Consider the following 24424-nt stretch of genomic DNA (forward strand, 5'->3'; position numbering starts at 1 on the left):
TTCCGGAAATTCCGGAAAAACCATGACCAAGAACCAAAATATAACTTAAAAACATATAAAACAGCACAATACTTTAGGAAAGGGGAGAGCAATTCTTAAATAAAGATGTACAGCCCATGGAAACAAGATGAAAAATGCCAAAAATGTCTAAACGCAAAGCAATTCCGGAAAATTCCGGAATTGGTACAACTAATGACCAAAAAATAAGTTAAAATCATATGAAAGTGCAACGGACGGATAGGGGAGAGCAACTCTCAAATAAAGATGTACAGCCCATGGAAAAGAAAATTAAAACGCCAAAAATGAATAAACGGAAAACAATTCCGAAATTACCATGACCAAGAACCAAAATATAACTTAAATTCATATAAAACAGCAAAGTACTTGAGGAAAGGGGAGAGCAACTCTCAAATAAAGATGTACTGCCCATGGAAACGAGATGAAAAACGCCAGAAATGTATAAACGGAAAACAATTCCGGAAAATTCCGGAATTGGTACAACTAATGACCAAAAAAATAAGTTAAAATCATATGAAAGTGCGATGGACGGAAAGGGGAGAGCAACTCTCAAATAAAGATGTACAGCCCATGGAAACGAAAATAAAAACGCCAAAAATAATAAAAATAAAAATAAGCTCGACAAGTCCTATAATGACGTTGAAGATATATATAAGGGTCTGAAAAATTCCTTAAATTGACGTTGTTGAGTAGGAATGAAGGAACAATATGGATATGAAGTAGGTATCAAACGAGATGTACGTTGAGAATGGAGATATGCTTTGCAAATAACAGAGGGTACAGGTCAACTCGTACCTTCGGCAACTCGTACCCAACAAACTCGTACCTTTGCCAACTTGTACCTTTCTATATAAATTTGTATTTACCTTCGTGTTCGTTAATCTGAAGGATAATTTACTATTTAAAAAAGATTGATGTGTTGTTATTTTCATTTTCAAGAGTCACATACATTATAAAATTAATACAATTTAATGGTTCACAGTTGTCAGTCTAAACTGCTGCAGGCCCATTCAGTAAGCCACAACTGCGAAGTAACTGGCTAGCAGTAAGATCACTGGAGCTGTACTGGTCCCACAGTTCGAAAAACTTCCGTTGTAACAGCTTGGTTGATGCTCTCTGTTGTCTCGTCAGCTTGGCTTCTGTCACCATCTTCATCTGGGTTGGTAATAGAGCGGCCTCTTCATACAACTTGGGAACCAGGAGGTAGAACGGTTTTGTCTCGTCGTTGGATCTCTTGTTGATACGTCGATGCCACCCTTCCACGTCGTTGTTCGTTCTCGTTGGTTGCATATAGACGGTCCATGTCTCAATCGGCCAAACGGTACTACGTATCCATGTGTTGTTGATGTATTCTACTAAAGCTGTCACTGGTTCCATCTCCATGTCTTTCAGTTTGTTGAAGGCGGGTGCAATATGTTCTGCTGGCAGAAATGGTAAGGCCATCAACTTCCTGATGTATTTGAAGATACTATCTTGTTGGCGATAAGCTGGCTGAAAAAGAAAAAGAATATTTAGTTAACATGTACAAACACAACAGATCGTCAAAATTTAATCATGCATGCAAAGCTCTGATGTTTATATCATTCATTTGGCATTACTGGTTTGGAACTTTGGGTTTCGTGCTCTTAGTCATGTTTTCGGATTTGTGTGCAACATACAAATGTCCACGCAGTGTTGTACAAAATTCAAATGTTGTTGATTGCGTCGTACATTGTCGATGTTTTATGTTATCCTTTTTATGAAAGTATGAATTTTAAGTTATTTACCTGAAGTCCAAGTTCCTGCACATGTCGAAACACAGCCTGTGTAAAATGGAAAAGACAGCCGTTGATGGTCTTGCCTGGAAACACCACACGAAGTGCTTGCCATAAACCAGACTCAAAGTCAGCAACGAAACCACATACTGCTGGCTGAGCAAGAAGTTCTGTCAAAGCCTGTAATACCTGAAATATAATAAGAAATGATAAGAACAATATAGAAATAATGAGTATTGCTTCATGCTATGATATGCTATTGCTTAATTATTATGTATATTGTCTCATTTACATTTACTCTGAATATTGTCTCATTTACATTTACTCTGTACATAGTATTTATTATAATGTTAATCGTATACTAGTATATTTTAGTTGTGTAGACGGCCATTTTGGTAAATTAATACCTCATCACTATTGATCACATCAGAATTTGAAGTGTAAGTGTAAGACCTGAAATTCATTAGTATATATGCTTAAATTACTTACAGGAATGTAGTCTATCTTCCGACGTCTGGACATCAATACAAAGGCAAGAGGAACCATCTTGGTGTTGTTGTTTGCAGTGATGAAAGCATGTACGGACAGCAGCTGAGTAAAAGGCTCCTTGACTATCTTGAATGTACCGTCGATGAACCAACGCCTCGCTTTCTGTAACACATGTAGTTGATCTGGTGTGGAGAAAAGTATATGACGCTGTGTGTCAACTGTAATGTCTCTTTGCAGAAACCTGGCAGGAATGAAGTCTGTGTCTATCTAAAATTATAATAAATAAATGCAATTATTCATGTTAAATAAAAATTCTGAATGATGAAAAAATACATCTTTATGTGTTGGATTGTTGGATATTATTAAAAGTGTATTATCGTTTGTCTCATTTACATTTACTACTTTACATTCGCAATGTTCTCAAGTCAGTTAAAATTTCTGAATGATTAAAATATATACCTTTTTATGTTTTGTTGTTTCTTAAAATTGCATTGTTTGTTCTTCTTGTCTTTCTTACTATCATTTATAAATTATGTCTTAAAGTCTAAAACTGTACATTTACTCCATATCCCTTTGTTATTTATGCAATAAGTATAAATTTCACTTACCTCAAAATCTAAACTGTGTGGTTCAGCGGGACGAAGTTTCTGTTTAACTCTGTTAACAGTGCGCTGAAGATTGGTCTGCTTAATGCGGCTACCAGCTGGCTGACTAAGATCTGAATGTTGTCTAATAGCTGTCTCTACAATATCACCAGTAGCTCTGAATACATCTTGTTTGGCTTGGGATTTAGCCTGCAATACAAAATAAACATATTAAGTACATATATAAACAAGACACTACCAATACAATAAAAATAAATAAAATCATGAATCATGTACAGCAACACTATATTTATGTCATTGGCATTTATTCATAAGAATTTCTATATGCATTTGCATTTGTACCTTCACGTTTACGTTTCTTCTTCTTATTGAAGGAGATAATTTCAAATGAAATACTTTCACAAACCATGCAGGATAGTTAAGTCACATCGGGGTACTATTTTGATAGAAAATCGGGTTTTTTTTAAATACAATATCTCTGCATAATTATTTTTTGTTCGGTATTTTGTGTGTAGTGGTTTTTATTTCAGAGTGTATCAAGTAACATTTGCAAAATAAATTGTCCACAAAAACACCCATTAAGGTATTGTCACGTGACTTTTTGCGCTAGCGTAACTCATTAAGAATAAAAGTTAAAAATACAAGTTAACTTTTACACATGTTTAATTGAAAGCCCAACCTTCATGTTTATCGGTGCTCGCTTCAGGAAATTGTATGCATAATTAAAATATCCCCATTAATTTGCCGGTAATTGATTAATTGATAACTTTTTGCATTAACATTATCAATTTTCCACGATTCTAAAAAAAATATCTCTTGCGAGCATCTGTTTTCATACAAATTGCCTTCTAATTCAATCATTCCCCAAAATGAATTCACATCGTTCCATTGGAACAACTAGTAATTTTTGGTAATTCATCACGTAATTTGGGCAGTTGAAGCACACTGTCGTTACTTTCAAGCGCTCAGGTGATTTTAGCTGAATTATTTTGAAATCGGATCCGGAATGTTTTTCCGTATGGAATGCGGGAAATATGAATCCAAAAAAACTAACTGTAAATTTTATCCCTTACTCCAAGATAGCTATTTTTCCTTTGTTTCAAATAAAAAATCCGTTTTTCAACTGTTTCATAATTTACAAGTGTAATTCTATTAAGTGAACTAGCAATTTCCTGTTTCCCATATACAACTGTACATATTGTAACCAACGTATCCGAAGTCGTATTTATCATGCATTTCGGACCTACTTTAATTTAGAAGCTGCCACACAAAATAATGGACTAAAAAGCGTTTCACCTACCTTGTTTACTTGTAGATCTGCAAAATATTTATCTCCAGTTAAGGCAAGTGCAGTTGACACAGACATGACATACCATTGTGCATAAACGATTGAACCAAGGACTTTGTGAACATACATACAAAACATTTCAATGTGTTCGTGATTTTTTTTATTCAATGTGTGTGACTTCATGATGCACTGTATATAATAAAAAAAAATTTTTTCTCAACATCTTAAGCATTTTTGTGGTCAAAATCTAACTTTTCCTATTACTTGCATTCTACATTTTTTTTTTATTGACTTATAAAATAAATAACATATATTAAGTTAAGTGTAAACTTGTACACCTTTTGTATCTTGTTCCTTTTTTGTGTTTTAAGGGGCTTCAGCTGCAAGAACACCAGAAGACATGTCTGCCATTTTGTTTTAAAGATTTTAAAACGCTAAGGAATATATCAATTTCATTTTCATTGGTCCATATATTGTATGAAATTATGAATATTTGCAACTTTGCTAAAGTTATTCTTGCCAGATCGACCAAAGATGGCAATGCTATTGAAAAATTCAACAATTTCCCAGAATCAGTTCAATCAAAAATAACATCAGAAAAAAAAGAGGAAAAGTTTATTGAGGCAAAATACAACAACTACACATCAATAACTCAGAGACATGAAAATTACACTATCTTCATGAATAATTACAAGAATCTAAATATTGAATCTTATGATACTTTCAAAAATATGTTAAAAAAGGTTCAAAAGTATGTAACTGAAAGCAAATATTTCATTAACAACAGCAAAAATGGAGAAAAAAAGAAATTCACAGACTACTTCTGTCTAAACAATTGGCTGCACCTTCCTGAAGCTGACCAAAAACAACACACTATAGACAACTGCATCCAGTGCATGACAGTTCATGCTAGCTCTTCCTCTCTACACAAAAGCTTTTCAAATGCTTCCATTCTTGTACAATCTGGTTCCATGCTATTGAAAAATATTGAAAATTTAACACCACCTAACACAAAACCATCTCAGAAAAAAGGACAGAAAGCAGTTGAAACAATGATGAAGGTTATACAACCAGTTGTTGAAAGGAAGTATGATACTAATTTCAAAAATGCTGTAGCAGAATCCTTGTCCCTACAACCAAAAGAAACTGCAAGAGAGGCCAAAAAAAAAAGTCAAGAAAATTATTCATCAAACTAAACACCAAATTGAAGAATCAATGCAAGAAAATGACAATGACTTAGACCATCTTTTGGGAAGTGGGCAATCCTTTGCCCAATATGAAAGGGACAGAATTAATTCTTGCTTTATAGGTAGGGAACAAGCTGAAAAAGTTAACATGACCCAATAAACAAAAATAGAAACAGGTAAAAAAAAAACCAAAAGATCATATTGGGAGAATTGAAAATTATACGTTTAACAGAAATGAGTTTTTCGAGTATGTAAAAACAACTACATCAAAACAGATCAACTGGTCCCAATTAGCCAAACAATACCAGGTATCATGTAACGGAAAAGCTGTAAATAATGGAGGTCAGGTCTTAAAAAAATATGCATATGATCAAGGAATTGACATCTCCAAGTTTAACCAACACCTACGAATAAGTGGCAGAGAGTATAAGCAAAGAATTAGAAAATCAAAAAAAAGAATAATGCATAAACTACCTGTCCCATCAAGAAGACCAATCAAAGTTTTAAAAAAAATTCTAAAAAAGAAAATCCAAGACAACACCTATGATATTGGAGTGAAAATTGCACCAAAAGCTGTACAGCAAAACAAAATTGGGCCAGATGGCAACATTATAACAACAACTGTACAAGTACCAGCCAGAAAAATTTCACTCAGAAAAATATTTACAAGAGAAATCACGAGATTAAAAAAATTAGGTGTTGTACGACAAAAAACCGATCACACATTATTCTTTAAACTGTGACATGATCACTCTGCAATATTAAATAACTCATATGTTAGTTTCATGGTAAGTTTATTATATGAAACCAGCACTTTTTTAACAAATGAGGATTATAAAACAAGTTATCCACAACGACAACCAGTTGATGTCCAAACAGCAGTCGAGCGACCTAACCTATACATTTTTGGCCAGTCAGGTAAGCATATAAATATACAATGAAAATAAAAAAAATTACCACTGATAAGATGACCAAGTATTCAAACTAAGTAATCTCCACGTACAATCATACCAACCCATATAGAAGAACAGCCTTCCAATGTCCCCCATAAATAAAAAAAAGTGTGGAAAACTTTAAATTCATTGAGACTTTCTAAGTCGAAGGGTCATAACTTCCATAAAATCAATCAACTGTAACCAAAGTCAAACTTAATCTGTAACTTCTCATAGTAAGACTACATACAAAAGGTAAAAGCATTACAAAAAAGTGTGGAAAACTAAATTCACTGAAATTTTCTAAGTCCAAGAGCCATAACTTCCGTAAAAATCATTCAACAGTAACCAAAGTTGAACTTAATCTGAAATGCTTTATAATGGGGCCAAATACTAAAAACAAACTCGTTTGGTAAAAGCATTACAAAAAAGTGTGGAAAACGCAGACGGACGGACGGACGAATGGATGGACAGACGGGCGGGTCACAAGTAATAAAATGAGAAATGACTATATATGGTACACTCCTCGAGACATTTACGTTTCCACTATAAATGCTCACCAAAATGAATGCTTCTATCATGCGTTTAAACAAACGCTCCTATCAAATGAGGAAAAATAATAATATTGACATATGATGTAGACAGAAAAAAATTAAAAATCAAATTAATGAAATTATATAAATTAATAATAGCAAAAAATATAAAAAATAACAGTTAAATCAAGGAAATAATCAAAGGACAAACATAAACAAATGCTTCTATCTTGCCTTTTAAACGTACGCTCCCAGCATGCATTTGAACGAATGCTTCTATCATGTGTTTAAACGAATGCAAAACTATGTGTAAACCCACGATAAATGATGCCAGAACGCTAAAATGGGAAACGTGAACATCTCAAGGAGTGTATATCAAAACACAATGTGCTAGTAAGTAAGTATACAATTATTAAACAAGTACATCCAAATATATTGTACAAGTTAAAGTAAGCCAAGTACAAGTATATCTAACTACAATGCGCTAGCGCCAGTGAGTGAGTAAAGTATATATTACTATAATGTGCTAGTAAGTAAGTCGAGTATATCTAACTACAATGTGCTAGTAAGCAAGTCAAGTATAAAGTCATTAAATGCCAGCAAGTAAGATAAGTATAAAATCATTAAATAAGCACATGTACATAAAAATGTACATCCAATTATAAGTAAAATGTGCAAGTAAGTAAGCTAAACACATCAAACTAATGTATAAAAGTAGTAAGCTAAGTATACAATGAACAAAAAAAGAACACATATCTACAATGTGCTAGAAAGTAAGCTATTTTTACAGTCTTTAACTAGATTATACAACCTAGTTTTTCAACCATACACTCAGTTTGATAAGTGAACCCTTAAGTAGCATTAAGAAATTTTCTGCCTGAACATCAAAATTATGACAAAGTAAATACCTCACATTCCAAGGGTCCCTCCCCCTTTGTTTAGAAAGAGATTTACAATAAATTTGCAAAACCTATCCCCAACATTTGTATAAATTTCTTAATTGGACCCACTTTTAAAAATTTCTAGATCTTCCCTCTGGCAAATAGAATATTATTGTCCCAGCTATTGACCAACTCTTATTTTGCAAGAAACTACATAATTTCCCATGTACTGAAATACCTTTCAGGCTGAACTTGTCAATAACTGACAGTCATAAGAATAGAAAATTTCAAAAGAAAAATAAAGTATTTTAAGTTGTGTACATGTCTAAAGGATATAATAAGTAATATCAAGTAACAATCACACCTTATTTTTTTATTGGCCAATGAAAAACTAGGTTATAATCAAAGCCGGTTAGAGTACATTAAGTTAAATCTTAATGAATAAAGGGGGGAGGCAGCCACTGCCCACTCTTTATTCATTAAAAAGTTGCTTAATACACTCTAACCTTTACATACATGTAATAGATATACTAGTACTTAAGCTAAGTATATAAAAAATCAAGTAAGAGCAGGTGAAAGGACCTATGCCACACACATTTGTTTTAACAACATGTACATATGTTATATCAACTTTAAATTATACTACATGTATGTGTCACATACATGTATCAGGACCATTTGATTTTGAAACAAAAAAGAACACTATATCTATTTCAGACCTGGCAAAATCATTTTCAATCAGTCCGACATTTGAACAAAATCCATCCAGCCGTTTTCAAGTATTTTAGTCCACTATATTTTCCTATAGGGTAGTATGTACAAATTCAACATACAATGTACATGTAGTAATTAGTCCCATAACTTTTAAATTAATCGAATCAACTAGAAATGGTGATGAAAAATCCTACAAAATTTGAACAAAATCTGTCACTTTTTTATTAGAGTACAGAAAATTTTAAAAAATAAGGAACTATGTAGTGAGTCCTTGGAAAATAATAAGTAATATTTCATCATGAAACTTTTAAACTTTTAAAGCATCAAAGGATGTTGAGCAGGCCTTGTATACCATACCAAGATGTCAGGACATTTCTGATTTGTTGAATGGCATCAAAATTGATGAGACACAATATGATTTTAAACTTCGCTTGTTTAGTGGTGATAGTCCTGCCAGACAAATCGAAGCTGGCCAAACAAGAGGTGGTCACTATAGTTGTCTATGTGGGGTAAACTCAAATCAGCACATGGACTTGATCCGTTGCTTCGATATCAGTTACATTACTTTAGAAGAAAGGAGGGAGCATGTAGTCAAAGGGGTACTGTGGGAAAAAATCATATCCAACAACTGTATAAATCCTTTTAACAACTTAAAAAAAGATGAGATCGAGTGCGAGTTGGACAAGAGGGGCATTGATATATACAACCTAAAGAGTAAGCAAGACCTTCAAACTAAACTTGATGAAGTTCTGCATGGCATTTGTCGTCCACCTGCCTTACTCTTAAATCATCCACAAAAAACAACTGAAGAGCACAATATAAACTATTATGAAGTTATGAGTTGTGAGCCATTGCATGACTTAACAAATGTCATCCAAAACCTGATTGTTGAGTTGCCTAATCACGTTACTGACAAATTGACAAAAACAGAACTTGAAGATTCTACACCACTACTATAGGTGACAAAACACAAGTCAAAGGGTCAGATGCCAGAATTTATCTGGTACGTTTGGCAAAAAAAATTGATGACCTCCATGTTGATGGCAAAATATCAGAGGACATAAAAAACATGATCAACTCTCTCGTAGAAATTCAAAACATCGCTTATAGTCCAGCGGACAAAAGGTCACCAAGGACAGTTCTAAGGCTTTACAACCTTACCTTTTCTTTTGGAATGTTGGCAAAAACTGTTATAGGCATACCAGAGAAACTCACTGAGAGGAAATTTTACGGCAGCCATTTCCATAGTCTTTTAGTGCACCTTCCAGAAGTATTTCGTATAATAAGCTTAAGATCCATCCTCGCAGAACAAGAAGAAAGATCCTTCGGCTCACTTAGGAAAATCGCTCTTGGTACAACAAACAGAAAACCTGGTTTTGTTGTTGATAATACTGTCCTCAGATTTAACAAACAACAAAATTCTGACAACTTTAAAAATCATTTCAATAAACAGGACTCAGCCATAAGTCAAGAAGCACAGCTTCTTTCCAAGAAACCAAACACTTCATTCCCCAAAACCCTTGTTGCCAGCAGAGGATTTCTGTTCCAGTCTCATTTTCGAAGAATCTCAGATTTCCTCCTTCCAGGACAAAATGTGTGGTGGCATTACAATGGAAAGGACATCATTTTCCATGATTGTACAGAGGGACTGTCTTCGAGGCCAGAAGGTCCTCCTCTGGCAAATTTTGTACGAACATCTTTACAAAAAGAACAAAAAATACTGGAATTTGTATGTCAAACATGTCTTAGAAAGGTGATATATGACAAAAGTTTTTCTCTACCTTTTCATTAAATCAAAACCAAAGAGCATGGAAAAATAAATTATCTACAAACTAATTTGAAGTCAGGTAAGAAAATGGAATATCACATGACGCGAAGTATTTGCATGTACCCGGTATACAGTAAAATCTAAAAATCTTGAAATACTAGTGTTCTAGAATTCCACTCTACATCACAAAGAAAGTATTTTGATGTTCCGATTTCCTTTTGCAAGTAGAAAATTTAAAACTAAAAAGTTGACGTTAACTGTGGGAAACCTACATTTTTTTTCTGTCCATCTCATCATCTTATTTAACAAAGAAGTATAGTGTCTTTTGTTTTAGAAAAATGTAAAGTTTACTATCTTGTAATAATTTCCTTAAGAAATTTACCTGTTTCTTTAGGCTAAAGAAACCACAACATGATCTCTAGTAATGACAGCCAAGTATCGAACAAGGAGGACTCATTTATCTCAGTAGCAGGTATACATTACTACAAAATAAAACAAATTCCAAGTCAAATGGTCATAAATAAAATTTTAAAATTATAAACATCATATCTCTTGTAAACTATAACATAATATGTTCTGTCTAGGAAGACAGTTAATAAGAGGCTCCAAGGAGCCTGAATTGCTTACCCTGTTAAATTTTGTCTTTCAAGGGCAATAAATTTAACAAGGTTTTGTCCAAATATTTTGATATGCCCATGATGCACATTTGTTTACATCATGGCTTTGTCTCAAACTTAACTTTAATGGACATGCATATGCAAACATTTTCTGAGGGTATCTTTTAATACCACACCACTACGTTTGGCAGGGTATAAAAATGTCAATGTTACTTTCAGGAGCACCATGCACTGATTGCAAGGAGGAGGAAATGGAACATGCAACATTTAGTACTGGAAAACCAGAAGGTAGTATTGAGGCTAGAAATGTTAGTTCAACCTGTACAGTCTTTGAACCGATCCATGAAACTATTTAACGGATCGATGACTGTTGACCAATCTGATCACAGTTTTATTATATAAAATGACGTAAGACCTGTTTTCAATAAAAGAAATGTAAAATAAAAGTATCAATTGATGTTTAAATCTATTACATTATATAAACATGCATAAAATTGCGAAAGAAAACAACAAAAACTTTAAAAATACATTTACCACTCTATGGTCAAGTGATGCGATCACCAGTTGGGTGGATCGGTTTGATGGATAGATGACTGACTGGAAACTTATCGGTTCAGGTACTGTACTCACAAATTAAGATTCTGCTCTTCATTAAGACCTAAAATTGTATCAGCATACAGGTATTAAAAATACAACACCATGCCTCAAATGCATGTACATGATGTACTTAAAACAAGCACAATGAACTGAGATATGTAACTTTTAGAAAAAATCTAATACACTATGCTGCAATTAGGGCTTGCACAATTTTTATTTCACCAGTATACACTGAACTTAATACCTTATAAACATTCTTTGCATGACAGGATGTTTACCCTCTAAACCACTGATCAATGGTGTAATTAACACAGCTGGAACAGGATCTAAAATAGACAGTATTGAAGAAGCACAAGGTACAGTTAACTTTTTAGAAGACTACTACATATACATGCTTTCATAATATAACTTGTACCTTGCCATATACAGACCATAAGATTAAAATATTTTTTTAAGGTTCAAACAAGGTGTGCAAGACAATTTGAGTACTTTTTTATTTTAAGTAGTAGTCTTTACAAAGAGCAGAGAGGACATGATTCATGCATGTCAAAAACCCAGTAAACTCAGTTTTATGTCTTGTTCAGAAACCATCATTGATCACATAATCAGGCTTTGTTTTTCATTTGGGTGTTGCACTTTTCAGATAAAATTTATATAGATTGTACATAAAATTAGCACGTTGCAAGAGTTATTGTCCTTGATACGGTTGATTTCAGGTTGAAGTTACAGTGTAGTTTTCTCAAAAGTACAAATCTGGATACAGAAAGGACTGTTGTCACATGAAATACATGTAATAGCATACATGTATTTAGAAAAAAAAAAATTGTCGTCTAATCCTTGGATTTTTTTACACCATGAATCACCTTATCAAAGGCAGTGTCTGAATTTCATATTGACTAGTACTTAATGATATAGGAAAACAGTCTCAACGAAAACAGTGGCTTTATGAGCCTGAATTATATGGATTTTTCAAAACGTGGTCATAATGATCACTCTCACTGCATAATCTTCACTTTTCACATACCAAAAGTACTAAACAAAAAATTACAATATTAATCAACAAGCATGCTACAGATGTGATTCAACTTATACCTACACTTCACATGTGCTAATTCTTGATGTAATTGTATGGCAGGACCAACTAATATTCCCAGTAGTAGTCATGATGTTCAATCCAATCTACAAAAGACAAGAAACAGAAGTACAAGTTACTCTCTTGACAAAACAGGTAACTTCTTGACTGAAATATAAATCAAATATTGACTTGTTTACAGTCATGAGATAAATACATGGTTTTATAACTATTTATATTATTATCATGTGCATGCATTGCAACAGAAATTAATTGTAATTAAGAATGAATACTCAAATACACTAACTACATTATAAACAAGCTTACCCCGGACTTGACTTTTTATGAGCAACTCAGCGGGTGTTTCTAGAAAAGCAGAGGATGCTTACCCTACCGGTGCCCCTGGTCCATGCTCCCAGTTTTTAGTGGAGTCCAAGTTGCTCATTTACTTTTGTTACTTTGTATGTATGATTTTAGTTACTTTATGTTCTTTGTTGTGTATGTCTGTTTTCCATGTCTTGTCTTTGTCCCTCGATTACATTCTTTTGATTACCACTATAACCTTGGTTCCCTTGATTACTCTTACAATTTATTTTTATTTTATTTCATTAGAAAAAAGCAGACTAGGTGTAAAAAGAAAATTATTCTGTACAGAATCTACAAGTACATGTAAGTATTACATAGTCATTCAAGAATATATATATGATTTGAAAATAAGAAAGTCCTACGAACCCAAATTGACCTACATTTGTAGATATACATTTTTTGTGTGGCATAGTAAATAACAAACTTCTCCAGAGCAGAATCAAATGGACAGCAATTGTTACCCTTTAACTGCAGCCGACTATTGGCTGTTGCCCCTGGAGACTTCTCCCAAAATGTTGAAAAATATTTTTCCCAAAGGGGGTAAAATTTGCATTTGTCAGGCATAATTTTCAAAAACCAGGTAAGGAAGCCAGTGAAATGTTCCTCAAGATGTTATTTCTCAGTCTTGGTACCTTAGGGAATATTTTTTTTGGCAAGTTGCAACTTAATGAGTTTTTGTCAGTACAGTATCGGTTTTCAGTTCCGAATCAGCATATGATGCATTTCTGTCCCCTGTATCATACATCCCAATACAACAAAAATTCCCACAAAATAAAGGGTTGGGGCTGCTTTTAAAACAAGGAACAAAATCACTGATTGACGGTGAATATTACATGAAGACCCTTTAAATGAAACTCTTAACGCAAGCCATTTTTAACTGTTCATGTGTATATATTTTTACTTAATGTGTCAAAAGTAAACAGGAGTAAAAACAACATTACCGTTGGCTTGCAAATAGTATCTCCTTTTTCAAAGTTCTGCCAAAAAGATCACAAAAAGACAGCAAGATATGTAGAGTTAAAGCATTAGGTATGTAAATGAAGAGAAAATCCTTTCTACCATAATGCTTAGGCCATCACAGAAAAGAAAGATTGTAATGATCCAAGTAGTATGTGAAGAATACTAATAACTGCCGAAATACTTCATCTGTGACAAGAATTTTTTTTTCATTATTGACTGATCGACTGTATCTTAATATTATATGGCAGACATTTCAAGAATTTCAGAATGAAAACTATTCATCCATTGAACAGACCCTTCTTAGTACAAGTCGAACACACCAAGTTAAGACTTTAATACTGCTAGCTCACCGAAGCACTAGGGCACATAAATATGAATCAAAGCCAACAAGCATTCATTTAATATCCTTAAATACCACACGACTGGTGGAGTAGTAGTGCTTACCAATTTTGAAATATTTGGTGCGACACTGCTAGGAGTTGAACAAAGCAACCTACTGAACTGAGGCGAAAATATTTTAAATCATGATTAGGAATCTTATATCTGAAACCTGGCAGAATGTTTATTTTTAAATTTTCTTTCAAAATGGGTATTCTGACCTTATTATTAACTAACTACCCAAAATTCGTTAAAATATGTCAAAAACTGACCAACTGATATGAATTCAAATCGGGCATCTATACAGGGCCAATATGGTATCATAACTTCTGGTCGTTTGACATCGCTATTTTAAGTTAGAAATTGAATTTCATGAACTTTGATCACCAGGACTAAGAGCTGCAGAAACACAAAAAAATCTTCCATTTCATACAAAAAGGATATTAAAGACTGATTAACGCAAATAAACCTACATGTTCTTTGTAAAACAGGAAAACAACTGTTCTACAAATCATCTTGTCAAGTTGGTTAATAATATTGTTAATAAATATGTAATTTCATATTGGCCCTATTGTAGAATTTGGTCAATCATACTGGCCTTGACAGCCGTATTGGCTGTTGGTGATGCCTCTGGACCAATACGACTGACCTCAAACCTATAACAGGGCCAATATGAAATTTAATATTTATTAACAAATAATATTAATTGGGCTCAGATTAATATTAAATCACTTTGAAAATGTAATATAAAATTCTTGATAATTTACTTTTGAAACCTTGCAGCAGAAGATTTAGAGTGTACATGTATCAACCCATTTGACCTGACAGATGATGAAGCATGTTTTGAAAATTCACCTCAAGCAGGTACAAATTTTTAATGTACTTTTCTATCAAACAAAAAATACTGATATATACATGCTCAAATTCAATATGCCAAGTAAAATGCTTTGCAGAGCACAGCTTGATACAACAGCAAGGGTCAAATCCTGACGAGTTGGGGCAAATAAGGACACTCTATTCAAGTTGATACAGATCTGAATTTTGATTGCAATTAAATACAGAAGTTAACATTATATTGATACCCCATGTTAAAAAGGAAACTGAACAACTACTTAACTCCTTTCAATAATAATTAAATTAACCATATAATCATGTTGTGTCAAGACTACATTCAATCCTTGTCCTTTATTCCAGAATATATATCCGCATCAGAACTTGTGAAAGCTATACTTGAGAATACAAATGATGTGGTTAAGTTCATCAAATATAGGCGACTGGCACGGGAAAATCCTTGAAACTCATCATTTTCACAACAGTATGAACGAGCCAAGGCAGTAGTTGGATTTCTTATGCTTGAAAAGCTAAGAAAAATGTCAACAGGAATGCTTCAAAAACAAACAAAAGCTCAATTAAAAAATATTGTATATGCATATAAAAATTAACTACGCTATAGAAATGTTTGTGTATGAATTTATGAATGTGTCGAGATTTTGTACTTTTATTTTCTATATGTATATTTAAAGAATTATAAAAAAAGAAAAAAAAATAAAGAAAAAAGAAAAGGAAAAAAAAAGAAAAAAAAGAAAAAAGAGGGTTGAGTGGGTATTGCAGCCAAGTTGGTTTTGATCACAACTTGCCAGTCATAGGCCTGGAATAAAAGCCACAATTCTTTAGCATAACATGATTTAGTTAACTGTTACGAATTATTTGATGTAAACACAGTGCGTATGTCAATTCATAGTAACCTTGTACAGGTAAAATTTTGAAAAAAAAAAAAAAAAGCTTCATTCTCTGGGCAGAAATTCAAAAATATTATAAATAATATGTTATCATACATATATTTTTGTATTATCAAACCAATAATTCAGGTAAAATAACTTAAAAAATTTAAGCACTTTGTTTAATTAGGGAACTTTCTCTCAAAGGGAAAAACCTTAGTTCGGCATTAATTATACATGTACATATGTACATGTAATACAGTATTATACTATTACATTGTATACTACTATTAACTGAATTGGGGCTTTTAAATGCAGAGTGACCACTCTTAATAAGTCATGCTCCTTGGCAATATTCAGGCAGATACATGTATTAAGAAAAAAATCAAATGCATTATTTCAACAGCACACCAAGACCTCAATATTGATTTTAAATAAGTAAAAATAGATTATGAGCGTGAAAGGGTTGAGATACGATTTTCTATTAGAAATTCTAAGACATCCAAAACTGAACTGTTTATCATAAGTTTATAATAACATTGTCATTGAAGTTTGGCAATTTTTTGCTATTTAGTATTATGAACCATCCGGAAAGTTGAAAATTATAAACTAACATTTGGACATTTACTGCCTGCCTGACCAAAACATTTAGCTACACATATATCTTTATAAGCATTAAGGTCCATCAACCATTAAATAAAACCATGCTACATGGAGAATAGGAAAATGTATGAGCTTTCAAATGTAATGGTATTAATGCTGACAATTATAAGTCTTTCCCCTTTTGCAAGCATCGACACTTAAATGTCATTGTCTTAAAAGAAAAAAAAACAGTAAAGAAATTAGGAAAAATAAAAAGGTTTGCATAACCACTGATCATACACATAGGTTTTAGAGCATGTTCACTAGTAGAAAAAATGAAACATTGTTCTTTACATTATTTCAAATAAGTCTCTGAGGGCAGTTAAACAAATTATACTTTAATTTGAAATCCTATTGAATACACATGTACATGTAGACTTACAGCAATAGAATATACTACTGAGTAGTGTTCCCAGTTAGCCTACAATAGGAACACCATTAAATAATGTTCCTGATTTTCTGAACTCATCATTAAATAAATAAACCAAGGCCAAAATAAAACAGTGACATCTTTTTGCCAAAGCCAGACCTTCACATCAAAAAGAAAGTATCATACAAAATGTAGTATCATTTATGCAATCCATAACTGTCCAAAACTGTGTGGGGAAACCATCGCTCGACAGCTTTCCAAATACAAGTAGATGTGTAATTTGGCGAGTTCCAAGTAAAGTTAACCAGCCAACGGCTTATTTAGTTACAATTCCTTAATATTATAATTAAATATATGTTCCATACATATTAAGAAGTTTAGCTTGAATATGTTAAGTAAATTTTGCTCAATTTTATTGACTTGTAAAGCATTGTTACGATATGCAATTTTAATCTCCAGTAAACAGGATGTGCCAAAACCTACACAACGGTCCTGATCTCGTATTAGTAGTCAAACGAAATTATCTTGGTAATTTATGAAATGTTACCTTGCAAATTAGTTGTTTATTGTCAAAATAAAATTGAACAACAAGCAAATGATAAATATTTTCTTGTTTCATAATGATGAATCTGTTGAAATATAATTTTATTTTTAAAATATGAGTTCAGAAATGGAGTACTTTAAGTACTTGAAAAACTTCAACGGGAGGGAATATTCGAAAATGGAAAAGATTTTGATAAATTTAGAAATAAATGAAAAGATAGTTGAAGAAAAAAAAAGAAAGGCAGAAAATTGTCAAATAAAAGAGAAAATAGATGATAGTAAAGACAAAAAACCAAAAAGAATTTGGCTAGTTGAATTTCTATTAAAGATCAATATTCCACTAGCCAGTATGGCAAGTTGTGAAAAAAAATGGTTTCCCAAACTGCAAAAGATCACCAGGTGTTCTATGGTAGTTATGTAGGAAATATTGGTATAATGTGGGGCAGATTTTCCCTCAAGAGCTATTTTAATTGCTCATTAACATATCTAAATTTGTATTGAAATCAGAACTGGTCAATTTCAACTAGTGTTTAAGGTGTTACAACATTCCCATACTCTGAAAAACAGCAAAACAGAACCGAGGTCCTATTCCACGCCCCATTATTCAGACTATTTTGCCTGCTTTGAACACTATTTTTTTTTCAAAGAAAGCGTTCCAGCCACCCATGACACTTAGTTTGGTAAACAGGAATAATTATTGAAATAATGAAGCCGAGTTTATTGAGTTTTTTTAAGGGACACTGTTCATTCAGAATCAGATAACAGTTCATTGATTTTTCAAGGGTTCTGACCAAATTCAAACATCATTTTATCAAGTCAGTGCACTGTTGTTGTCTTGAAAATAGAACCCATAGAAGAAATATGCAGTAGTCAGTAAGAGAATGTCTTGAGTTGAAGACATGACACTTAAAAAAATCAAGTTACTAGGATTAAAATACACGTATTATAATAATCACTACATTCTGAAGTACAGATAATCATGACATTCATCAAGGCATTTGTTGAGACATTTTCCAAGAATTTACTGTGAAGCTGTTGGTAATGTTGTCATAATTGATGCTACTACTGATGTTGCCAGCATCACATACATTTAAAAAAACTTTTGATTTAATTTGAGACAGCACAATCTGTAACTGGATCGAGAATATTATTTGACTCACAAAACTGAGGATCAAACCCTAAACTGCTCAGCGGCAACCCAATTTGGCAGAATTAATCCTTTATTCAAGTCAATTAACTTATTATTTTAATCTAACTACCTTCTACAACAAAGGTACATGTAGGCGGTCCTGCAACACAATCTAAACAACCAGAACTAATAGAGCATTAGTATAGAACACGTTCTAAACAGGTACAGTGCCAGATTCATAGTGGAGATCTTTATTAAAAGACATCTTGCAGGAAAAATCATTAGCTTACGACCAAAAATAGGGCGAAGTTGTTTAGGTTAACTTCCATCAAATCCAATTTGTGTAAAGGGGGAGGGGAGGGCGTTACAGACCAGTACAGTTGATCAAATATTTCATACCAGTCAATTGCTAGCCTTTCATCAGTTTTAGAAGAATCAAATTATGTGTGTGGACGACCGTATCTACTCAATGAAAGACATAATTTCTGTCAAATAATCACCATGTGCTATAATACTTACGATCCGGTGACGCCTAGGAAAATGCAGAATAGTCGTTGAATTTGACGAAGTACGCTCAATGTCCTAGTCTAGATGCAGTTGATTCAAATAAAAATCTGGCAATAAATCGCGACATTTCAATAACAAACACTAAACAGTCTCTCAACAGCGAAATTGTTTGCTTTAATTCACCTCCGAATTTCGGCTTTTTCCCTTAGAGAAAGTTTCCCAATATGCCCCCAAAATTGAAAATGGCTGAAATTATTCCCAAAAAGATTTTAATTTTCCCAAATCTGCAACAAAAAATGTGTTTGCTCTATAGAACAAGTTTATGTTTGTTTTGCATTCACGAAACGTCTATAAGATCATGAAAACTTAGAGTCACGTCGGTGTTCGTAAGATATACAATTTGTACATGTTGTTTTGTGTATACCTCCTTTGGTTAGGAGTACTTCCCGTTCCTGGGTAAGGCAAGTATAACCACCGTTTCATTCCCCTACGTATATTGTCCTCTATTTATGAAATTGACACGAAATGTCACACAATTCCAAGTATTATGTGAAAAAATTAACAAAAAAAGACAAGAGAGGCCAGCCTAACATCATTGATATATTCTCAAAATATAAGCAGGTCTCAAGCAAGACAACATCTGTAAATGAGCATGATGACAATCACAAGTCAGACTTAGAGTCAGAGGTCAAAGAAGTTTTGAATTATATTCTTGATAAAGTATGTCGTGAGTCAGAGGAAAAAATCCAATGTAAACCTACAGGGTCTGATGTTACCAAAGACAAAGTTGCAGTTGATCAGAGAAAATTGTAATGAGAATTTGCAGTATGGACCTAGAACTCAAGGAGGAGGACCTTGAACATATTATTGACCGTTTCAAAGGAATGAAAGACAGAAATATGTCCCTTTGATTTATCCTTGTATTTGCTTATTAATAAAATCTTTTAAGCTGTTCTTTGTTAAAGTTTGAGCCTATGAAATCAAGTTTCTATAACTTTTCTGGATAATTTACAAATTCTCAATTTCCACAAAAATCGCGCTTATTTTCCCCCCAAAAAAAAGGCTGGGACATTTTTGAAAAACTCAACAAAATCACTGCTCAATAAATCAAAATTTCACGCAGACTTCAGAGCAATTGATAGGCAGGTGCTCTCCGAAACATGGCCGCTTCAAAGCTTCGAGCTGACAATGATTTTCTTTTCATTGGTCAAAACTTCGCGGTTGGGCGGAGTTATGTTAGCAGACGAATTATTCTAAATCATGCATAAACATCACACTTTCGTCATGTTTTTTCAAAGAGAATAAATTTCAGCGCTCCAATTTTACAATATAGGCTAATTTTTATTAATTTTCCTTCAACGGTAAAATTGTGTTACTATTTTATACTGTTCCCGCCGTTCAATGTATCGACGCCATATTGTGAATACTAAGTAATGAGTTGAGGGGGAAGACAGTCATAATTGTCATATTTCATACTGTAGGCAGAAAATGCCTTAACTATCCTGCGCAGTATTTGGTAAAAACTTGAAAAGTTAAGAAAAATAATGTTCCTTTACCTTCACGTTTACGTTTCTTCTTCTTATTCTGATTTTGAGCATTATTCCTACCCCTTACACGGTCTACATAAGCTAAATCACGGGCATCTCGCTCAGGAACAGCTCGACAAGTCCTATAATGACGTTGATGATTATCTCTCCTCATTTCTTTATTGCAATATATGCAATTACCACGTAAATGTTGTTGCCTCAAGGTTACAGACCACCAATTCAACCAATGAGCATTTGGAACGTACGCAAAAATAGTCCTACGCAGAAATTACCCCTGTTCCTCATAGTGCTGTGAAAAAAGTTCTCATCTTATTTAAAAAATTTAAACAGTTTCTGAAAGGAAAAACATTTCTGTACATTTTATAGGTGCATTTTGCTTCTTGTGATGTGAGGCCTAATCTCCATAATGATTTTTAAATATACCCCTATCTTGTGAAAACACTGGGATTTCCCATGCTATTTATAGACCCTTCACTTCTGGTGACCAGTACTGCACTGCAAGTCTGCTAACCCCACATGCCATTCTGAGGATTGTGAGCTGACATATGTAGAATCATGCTGATATATAGTCCTCTGCAGGTTAAAGTTAAGGTAAAGTCCAGAGAAGCCATTGAATATTGTGAAATTAGCATAGAAGCCTATGGAAAGTGGAATTGGTGGTTTTTAGCCTTAAGTTGAAGCCATGGCAAAATGAAAAGTTTCTTGAAATAGCTTTAAACTACTTGAAGATCTTGTTAACTTTGCCATGAGAGGAATACACTACAAAAATCCTTCAAAATATGCATTTTTTTAAGTTATAGGTCCAAATTATGGAAAATTGGTCTTTTTGGCTTATTTTCATGTCCTATCTTGTAAAAAGTGTAGAAAATTTAGTAAAAATATCGAATATTAAACTTTGAGGGCTATATTTACCTAAATATGGTGGTAATAAGCACTTGAAATCAAGTTTTGTGTAGATTTGAGCAAAAATTAGGTTAAAAATGAGGAAAAACTCACTTTCATTACTGCGGTTAAGGCCATATCAGCATTCCCCTATGGCAACATGGAAAATCCATTACTGAGAACTTTTTTTGCTTTAGGTGCCCTTTACTGGTCATGTTTTAATGTGAAAACACTGTATTTACAAATGTAAAGCCAAATATATCACCTTTTGTGAAAATTTAAAGATTTAGGATTTTTGACATGTGATCAAGAAAAAGGGGGAGGCATGTCAGAAATAAATTTTTAAAAATAGACCAATTTCTCAGAAAATGATTACTTTTAAAACTATTTCTTCATTAATATTGTTAAAAAACAAGTTGTGATTGATATTTTTTATTTGAAAAGTCAGAAAAAGTTCTTTGCAAATATTTAATGCATTTAAGTATGGTAGAATATTGTCACTTTTTTGCTCGCACAACTTGGTTACCCTATATTTAAAAATCAAATATTTAAAAAAGTGCTTGTCACATTTCACTGAAACTTTGCAAATGCATTCAGTATGTGTGTAGGAAGAAACCTGTATAGTTATTTATTTTTTCTAAGACAAAAAGTGACTCTTTAGGTTACAGACCACCAATTCAACCAATGAGCATTTGGAACGTACGCAAAAATAGTCCTACGCAGAAATTACCCCTGTTCCTCATAGTGCTGTGAAAAAAGTTCTCATCTTATTTAAAAAATTTAAACAGTTTCTGAAAGGAAAAACATTTCTGTACATTTTATAGGTGCATTTTGCTTCTTGTGATGTGAGGCCTAATCTCCATAATGATTTTTAAATATACCCCTATCTTGTGAAAACACTGGGATTTCCCATGCTATTTATAGACCCTTCACTTCTGGTGACCAGTACTGCACTGCAAGTCTGCTAACCCCACATGCCATTCTGAGGATTGTGAGCTGACATATGTAGAATCATGCTGATATATAGTCCTCTGCAGGTTAAAGTTAAGGTAAAGTCCAGAGAAGCCATTGAATATTGTGAAATTAGCATAGAAGCCTATGGAAAGTGGAATTGGTGGTTTTTAGCCTCAAAAGTGACTCAATTTTAACAGCGGCGGTTTCGGTAATACTAGATATGACGTAATGTAATTGAGATGACTAAATTACAACAATGACGGGTATTTCCGGAAAATAAGGAGAGAGCAACTCTGAAATTAAGACGTACAGCCCATGGAAACGAAAAAAAAAAGCCAAAAATGTCTAAACGGAAAACAATTCCGGAAAATTCCGGAATTGGTACAACTAATAACCAAAAAATAAGTTAAAATCATATGAAAGTGCAACGGACGGAGAGGGGAGATCAACTCTGAAATAAAGATGTACAGCCCATGGAAAAGAAAATAAAAACGCCAAAAATGTAAAAACGGAAAACAATTCTGGAAAATTCCGGAATTGCCATGACAAAGAACCAAAATATAACTTAAAATCATATAAAACAGCAAAGTACTTAAGGAAAGGGGAGAGCAACTCTGAAATAAAGATGTATAGCCCATGGAAACGGAAATAAAAACGCCAAAATAATAAAAATAAAAATAAGCTCGACAAGTCCTATAATGACGTTGAAGATATATATAAGGGTCTGAAAAATTCCTCAAATTGACGTTGTTGAGTAGGAATGAAGGAACAATATGGATATGAAGTAGGTATCAAACGAGATGTACGTTGAGAATGGAGATATGCTTTGCAAATAACAGACAGATAGTCCTTATCAATACCATGGCATATACATCTATAGTCCTCTTTAGAAATACATCTAACAGAGTCCTTCAACTTCTTACAACGTTGTATATCAGCTGTGCGGCGAGGAAAACGTTCTTTAAACTCTTTAAAAGACATTTTCTTCTTAGTAACAACAACAGCATGAAAATGTTTCTTATTTCCAATTCCAAATTCATTTCCAACACAAACACCAGAAATCCAAGGAGATACAATTCCGAACAAGGTTTTAACTGGTTTGATGGAAAGCAGTCCGACATTTCGTTCGTTGACCAACATTCTCCGTAATTAACCTTAAACCAATTGTTTTATCCCGCTCGGCGATAAAAGTTGGCCTCTACTAAACTTTAAAAGATTTAACCTATCGTCCTGTCCACATGAACCAAAATTACCCGCAACTGGGTAACCTAAAACCTGTAGTACAAACTTGAACCGACTTCGAACCTTTGTATATCTAAAAAGGTGAAAAAAACACTTCGTTCGTTGGCTGTGTTCATAGTAAAAAAGAGATAAGGTACCAGTATCGTATTGCATATCCCTGAGCAGGTGTACGTCAAAACATGGATGCTATAAAAATACAGTTCATTTTCTTTTTGTCTCTCTACAAACTAATATTTTGTCAAAAGATATGAACAATGACTTATAAAATAGAGCAAACATCACACTGTAAGATGAAGAACTTTTTAAAAAGAAAATCTAACATAATATCATAAAAATGTTCCACTGAAAAGGTTGGTTTGGTGAGTGAAAAACGAAAGTGAAAGTAGGGAAAATGGCTATTTAGAGTTCGAGACTACTTTTTTGTCCGATCTTCGTAAACTCACCCTATTTTCTTTGCGGGAAATTATTCTTTCACATGTCCTTAGAAATGCTACATAAGTGAAAGTTTTATTGAATCAATTTACATATTTTTTTTTTAAAAATCCTAAAAATATGCACTTCACTATAGAAGTCTATGGGAAAATTAATACGATACTGAGACCATAAATACTCCGTTCTTGAACCAAAATTACCTGCGATTGAGCAACCTAAAACCTGTAATACAAAAGTTTCAATGGCTTCAAATCACGTACCACGATGGGATCACCAAAACAGTCTAAATAAAGACCAAA

The 24424-nt window shown here is 33.2% G+C and overlaps 2 protein-coding genes across 6 annotated transcripts; one reads left to right on the plus strand and one right to left on the minus strand.

Moving 5' to 3' along the window:
- Positions 1 to 616: 616 nt before the first annotated feature.
- On the minus strand, positions 617 to 23420 carry LOC148610663 (uncharacterized). Of its 5 annotated transcripts, XM_088595908.1 has the most exons (7): positions 22624 to 23420; positions 20625 to 20812; positions 4167 to 4183; positions 2870 to 3055; positions 2262 to 2528; positions 1785 to 1961; positions 617 to 1509 (listed from the first exon to the last, which is right to left on the minus strand). In XM_088595908.1, exons 2-7 carry the CDS (start codon positions 20767 to 20769, stop codon positions 1009 to 1011), a joined length of 1293 nt encoding a protein of 430 aa, XP_088452034.1. In that variant the 5' UTR covers positions 20770 to 20812; positions 22624 to 23420; the 3' UTR covers positions 617 to 1008. The 5 variants fall into 5 exon arrangements, with proteins under 5 accessions (XP_088452034.1, XP_088452035.1, XP_088452036.1 ...); XM_088595909.1 differs by lacking the exon at positions 22624 to 23420 and having other exon boundaries at positions 20625 to 20974; XM_088595910.1 differs by lacking the exons at positions 20625 to 20812; positions 22624 to 23420 and adding an exon at positions 9563 to 10096.
- Positions 10854 to 15454, plus strand: LOC148610664 (uncharacterized). The gene is made up of 5 exons (XM_088541142.1): positions 10854 to 11074; positions 12519 to 12611; positions 13068 to 13124; positions 14943 to 15023; positions 15354 to 15454. The coding sequence occupies exons 1-5, from the start codon at positions 10987 to 10989 to the stop codon at positions 15452 to 15454; spliced, it is 420 nt and encodes a 139-aa protein (XP_088397268.1). The 5' UTR covers positions 10854 to 10986.
- Positions 23421 to 24424: the final 1004 nt, after the last annotated feature.

Source organism: Perna viridis, chromosome 8 (genome assembly GCF_037379345.1).
Source record: "Perna viridis isolate PV_CMFRI_1.1 ecotype Kerala chromosome 8, ASM3737934v1, whole genome shotgun sequence".
In the NCBI taxonomy this organism is placed as follows: domain Eukaryota; kingdom Metazoa; phylum Mollusca; class Bivalvia; order Mytilida; family Mytilidae; genus Perna; species Perna viridis.

Bases quoted from the DNA above. Each gene is read 5' to 3' on its own strand.
- LOC148610663 (XM_088595908.1), bottom strand. From the start codon at position 20,769: ATGAGGAGAGATAATCATCAACGTCATTATAGGACTTGTCGAGCTGTT. The intron at 2,529-2,869 runs GTAAGTGAAATT...TTATAATTTTAG, and splicing joins CACACAGTTTAGATTTTGAG to ATAGACACAGACTTCATTCC. The intron at 1,962-2,261 runs GTAAGTAATTTA...ATTATATTTCAG, and splicing joins GGAAGATAGACTACATTCCT to GTATTACAGGCTTTGACAGA.
- LOC148610664 (XM_088541142.1), top strand. From the start codon at position 10,987: ATGTCAATGTTACTTTCAGGAGCACCATGCACTGATTGCAAGGAGGAG. The intron at 12,612-13,067 runs GTAACTTCTTGA...TTATTTCATTAG, and splicing joins TTACTCTCTTGACAAAACAG to AAAAAAGCAGACTAGGTGTA. The intron at 15,024-15,353 runs GTACAAATTTTT...CCTTTATTCCAG, and splicing joins TGAAAATTCACCTCAAGCAG to AATATATATCCGCATCAGAA.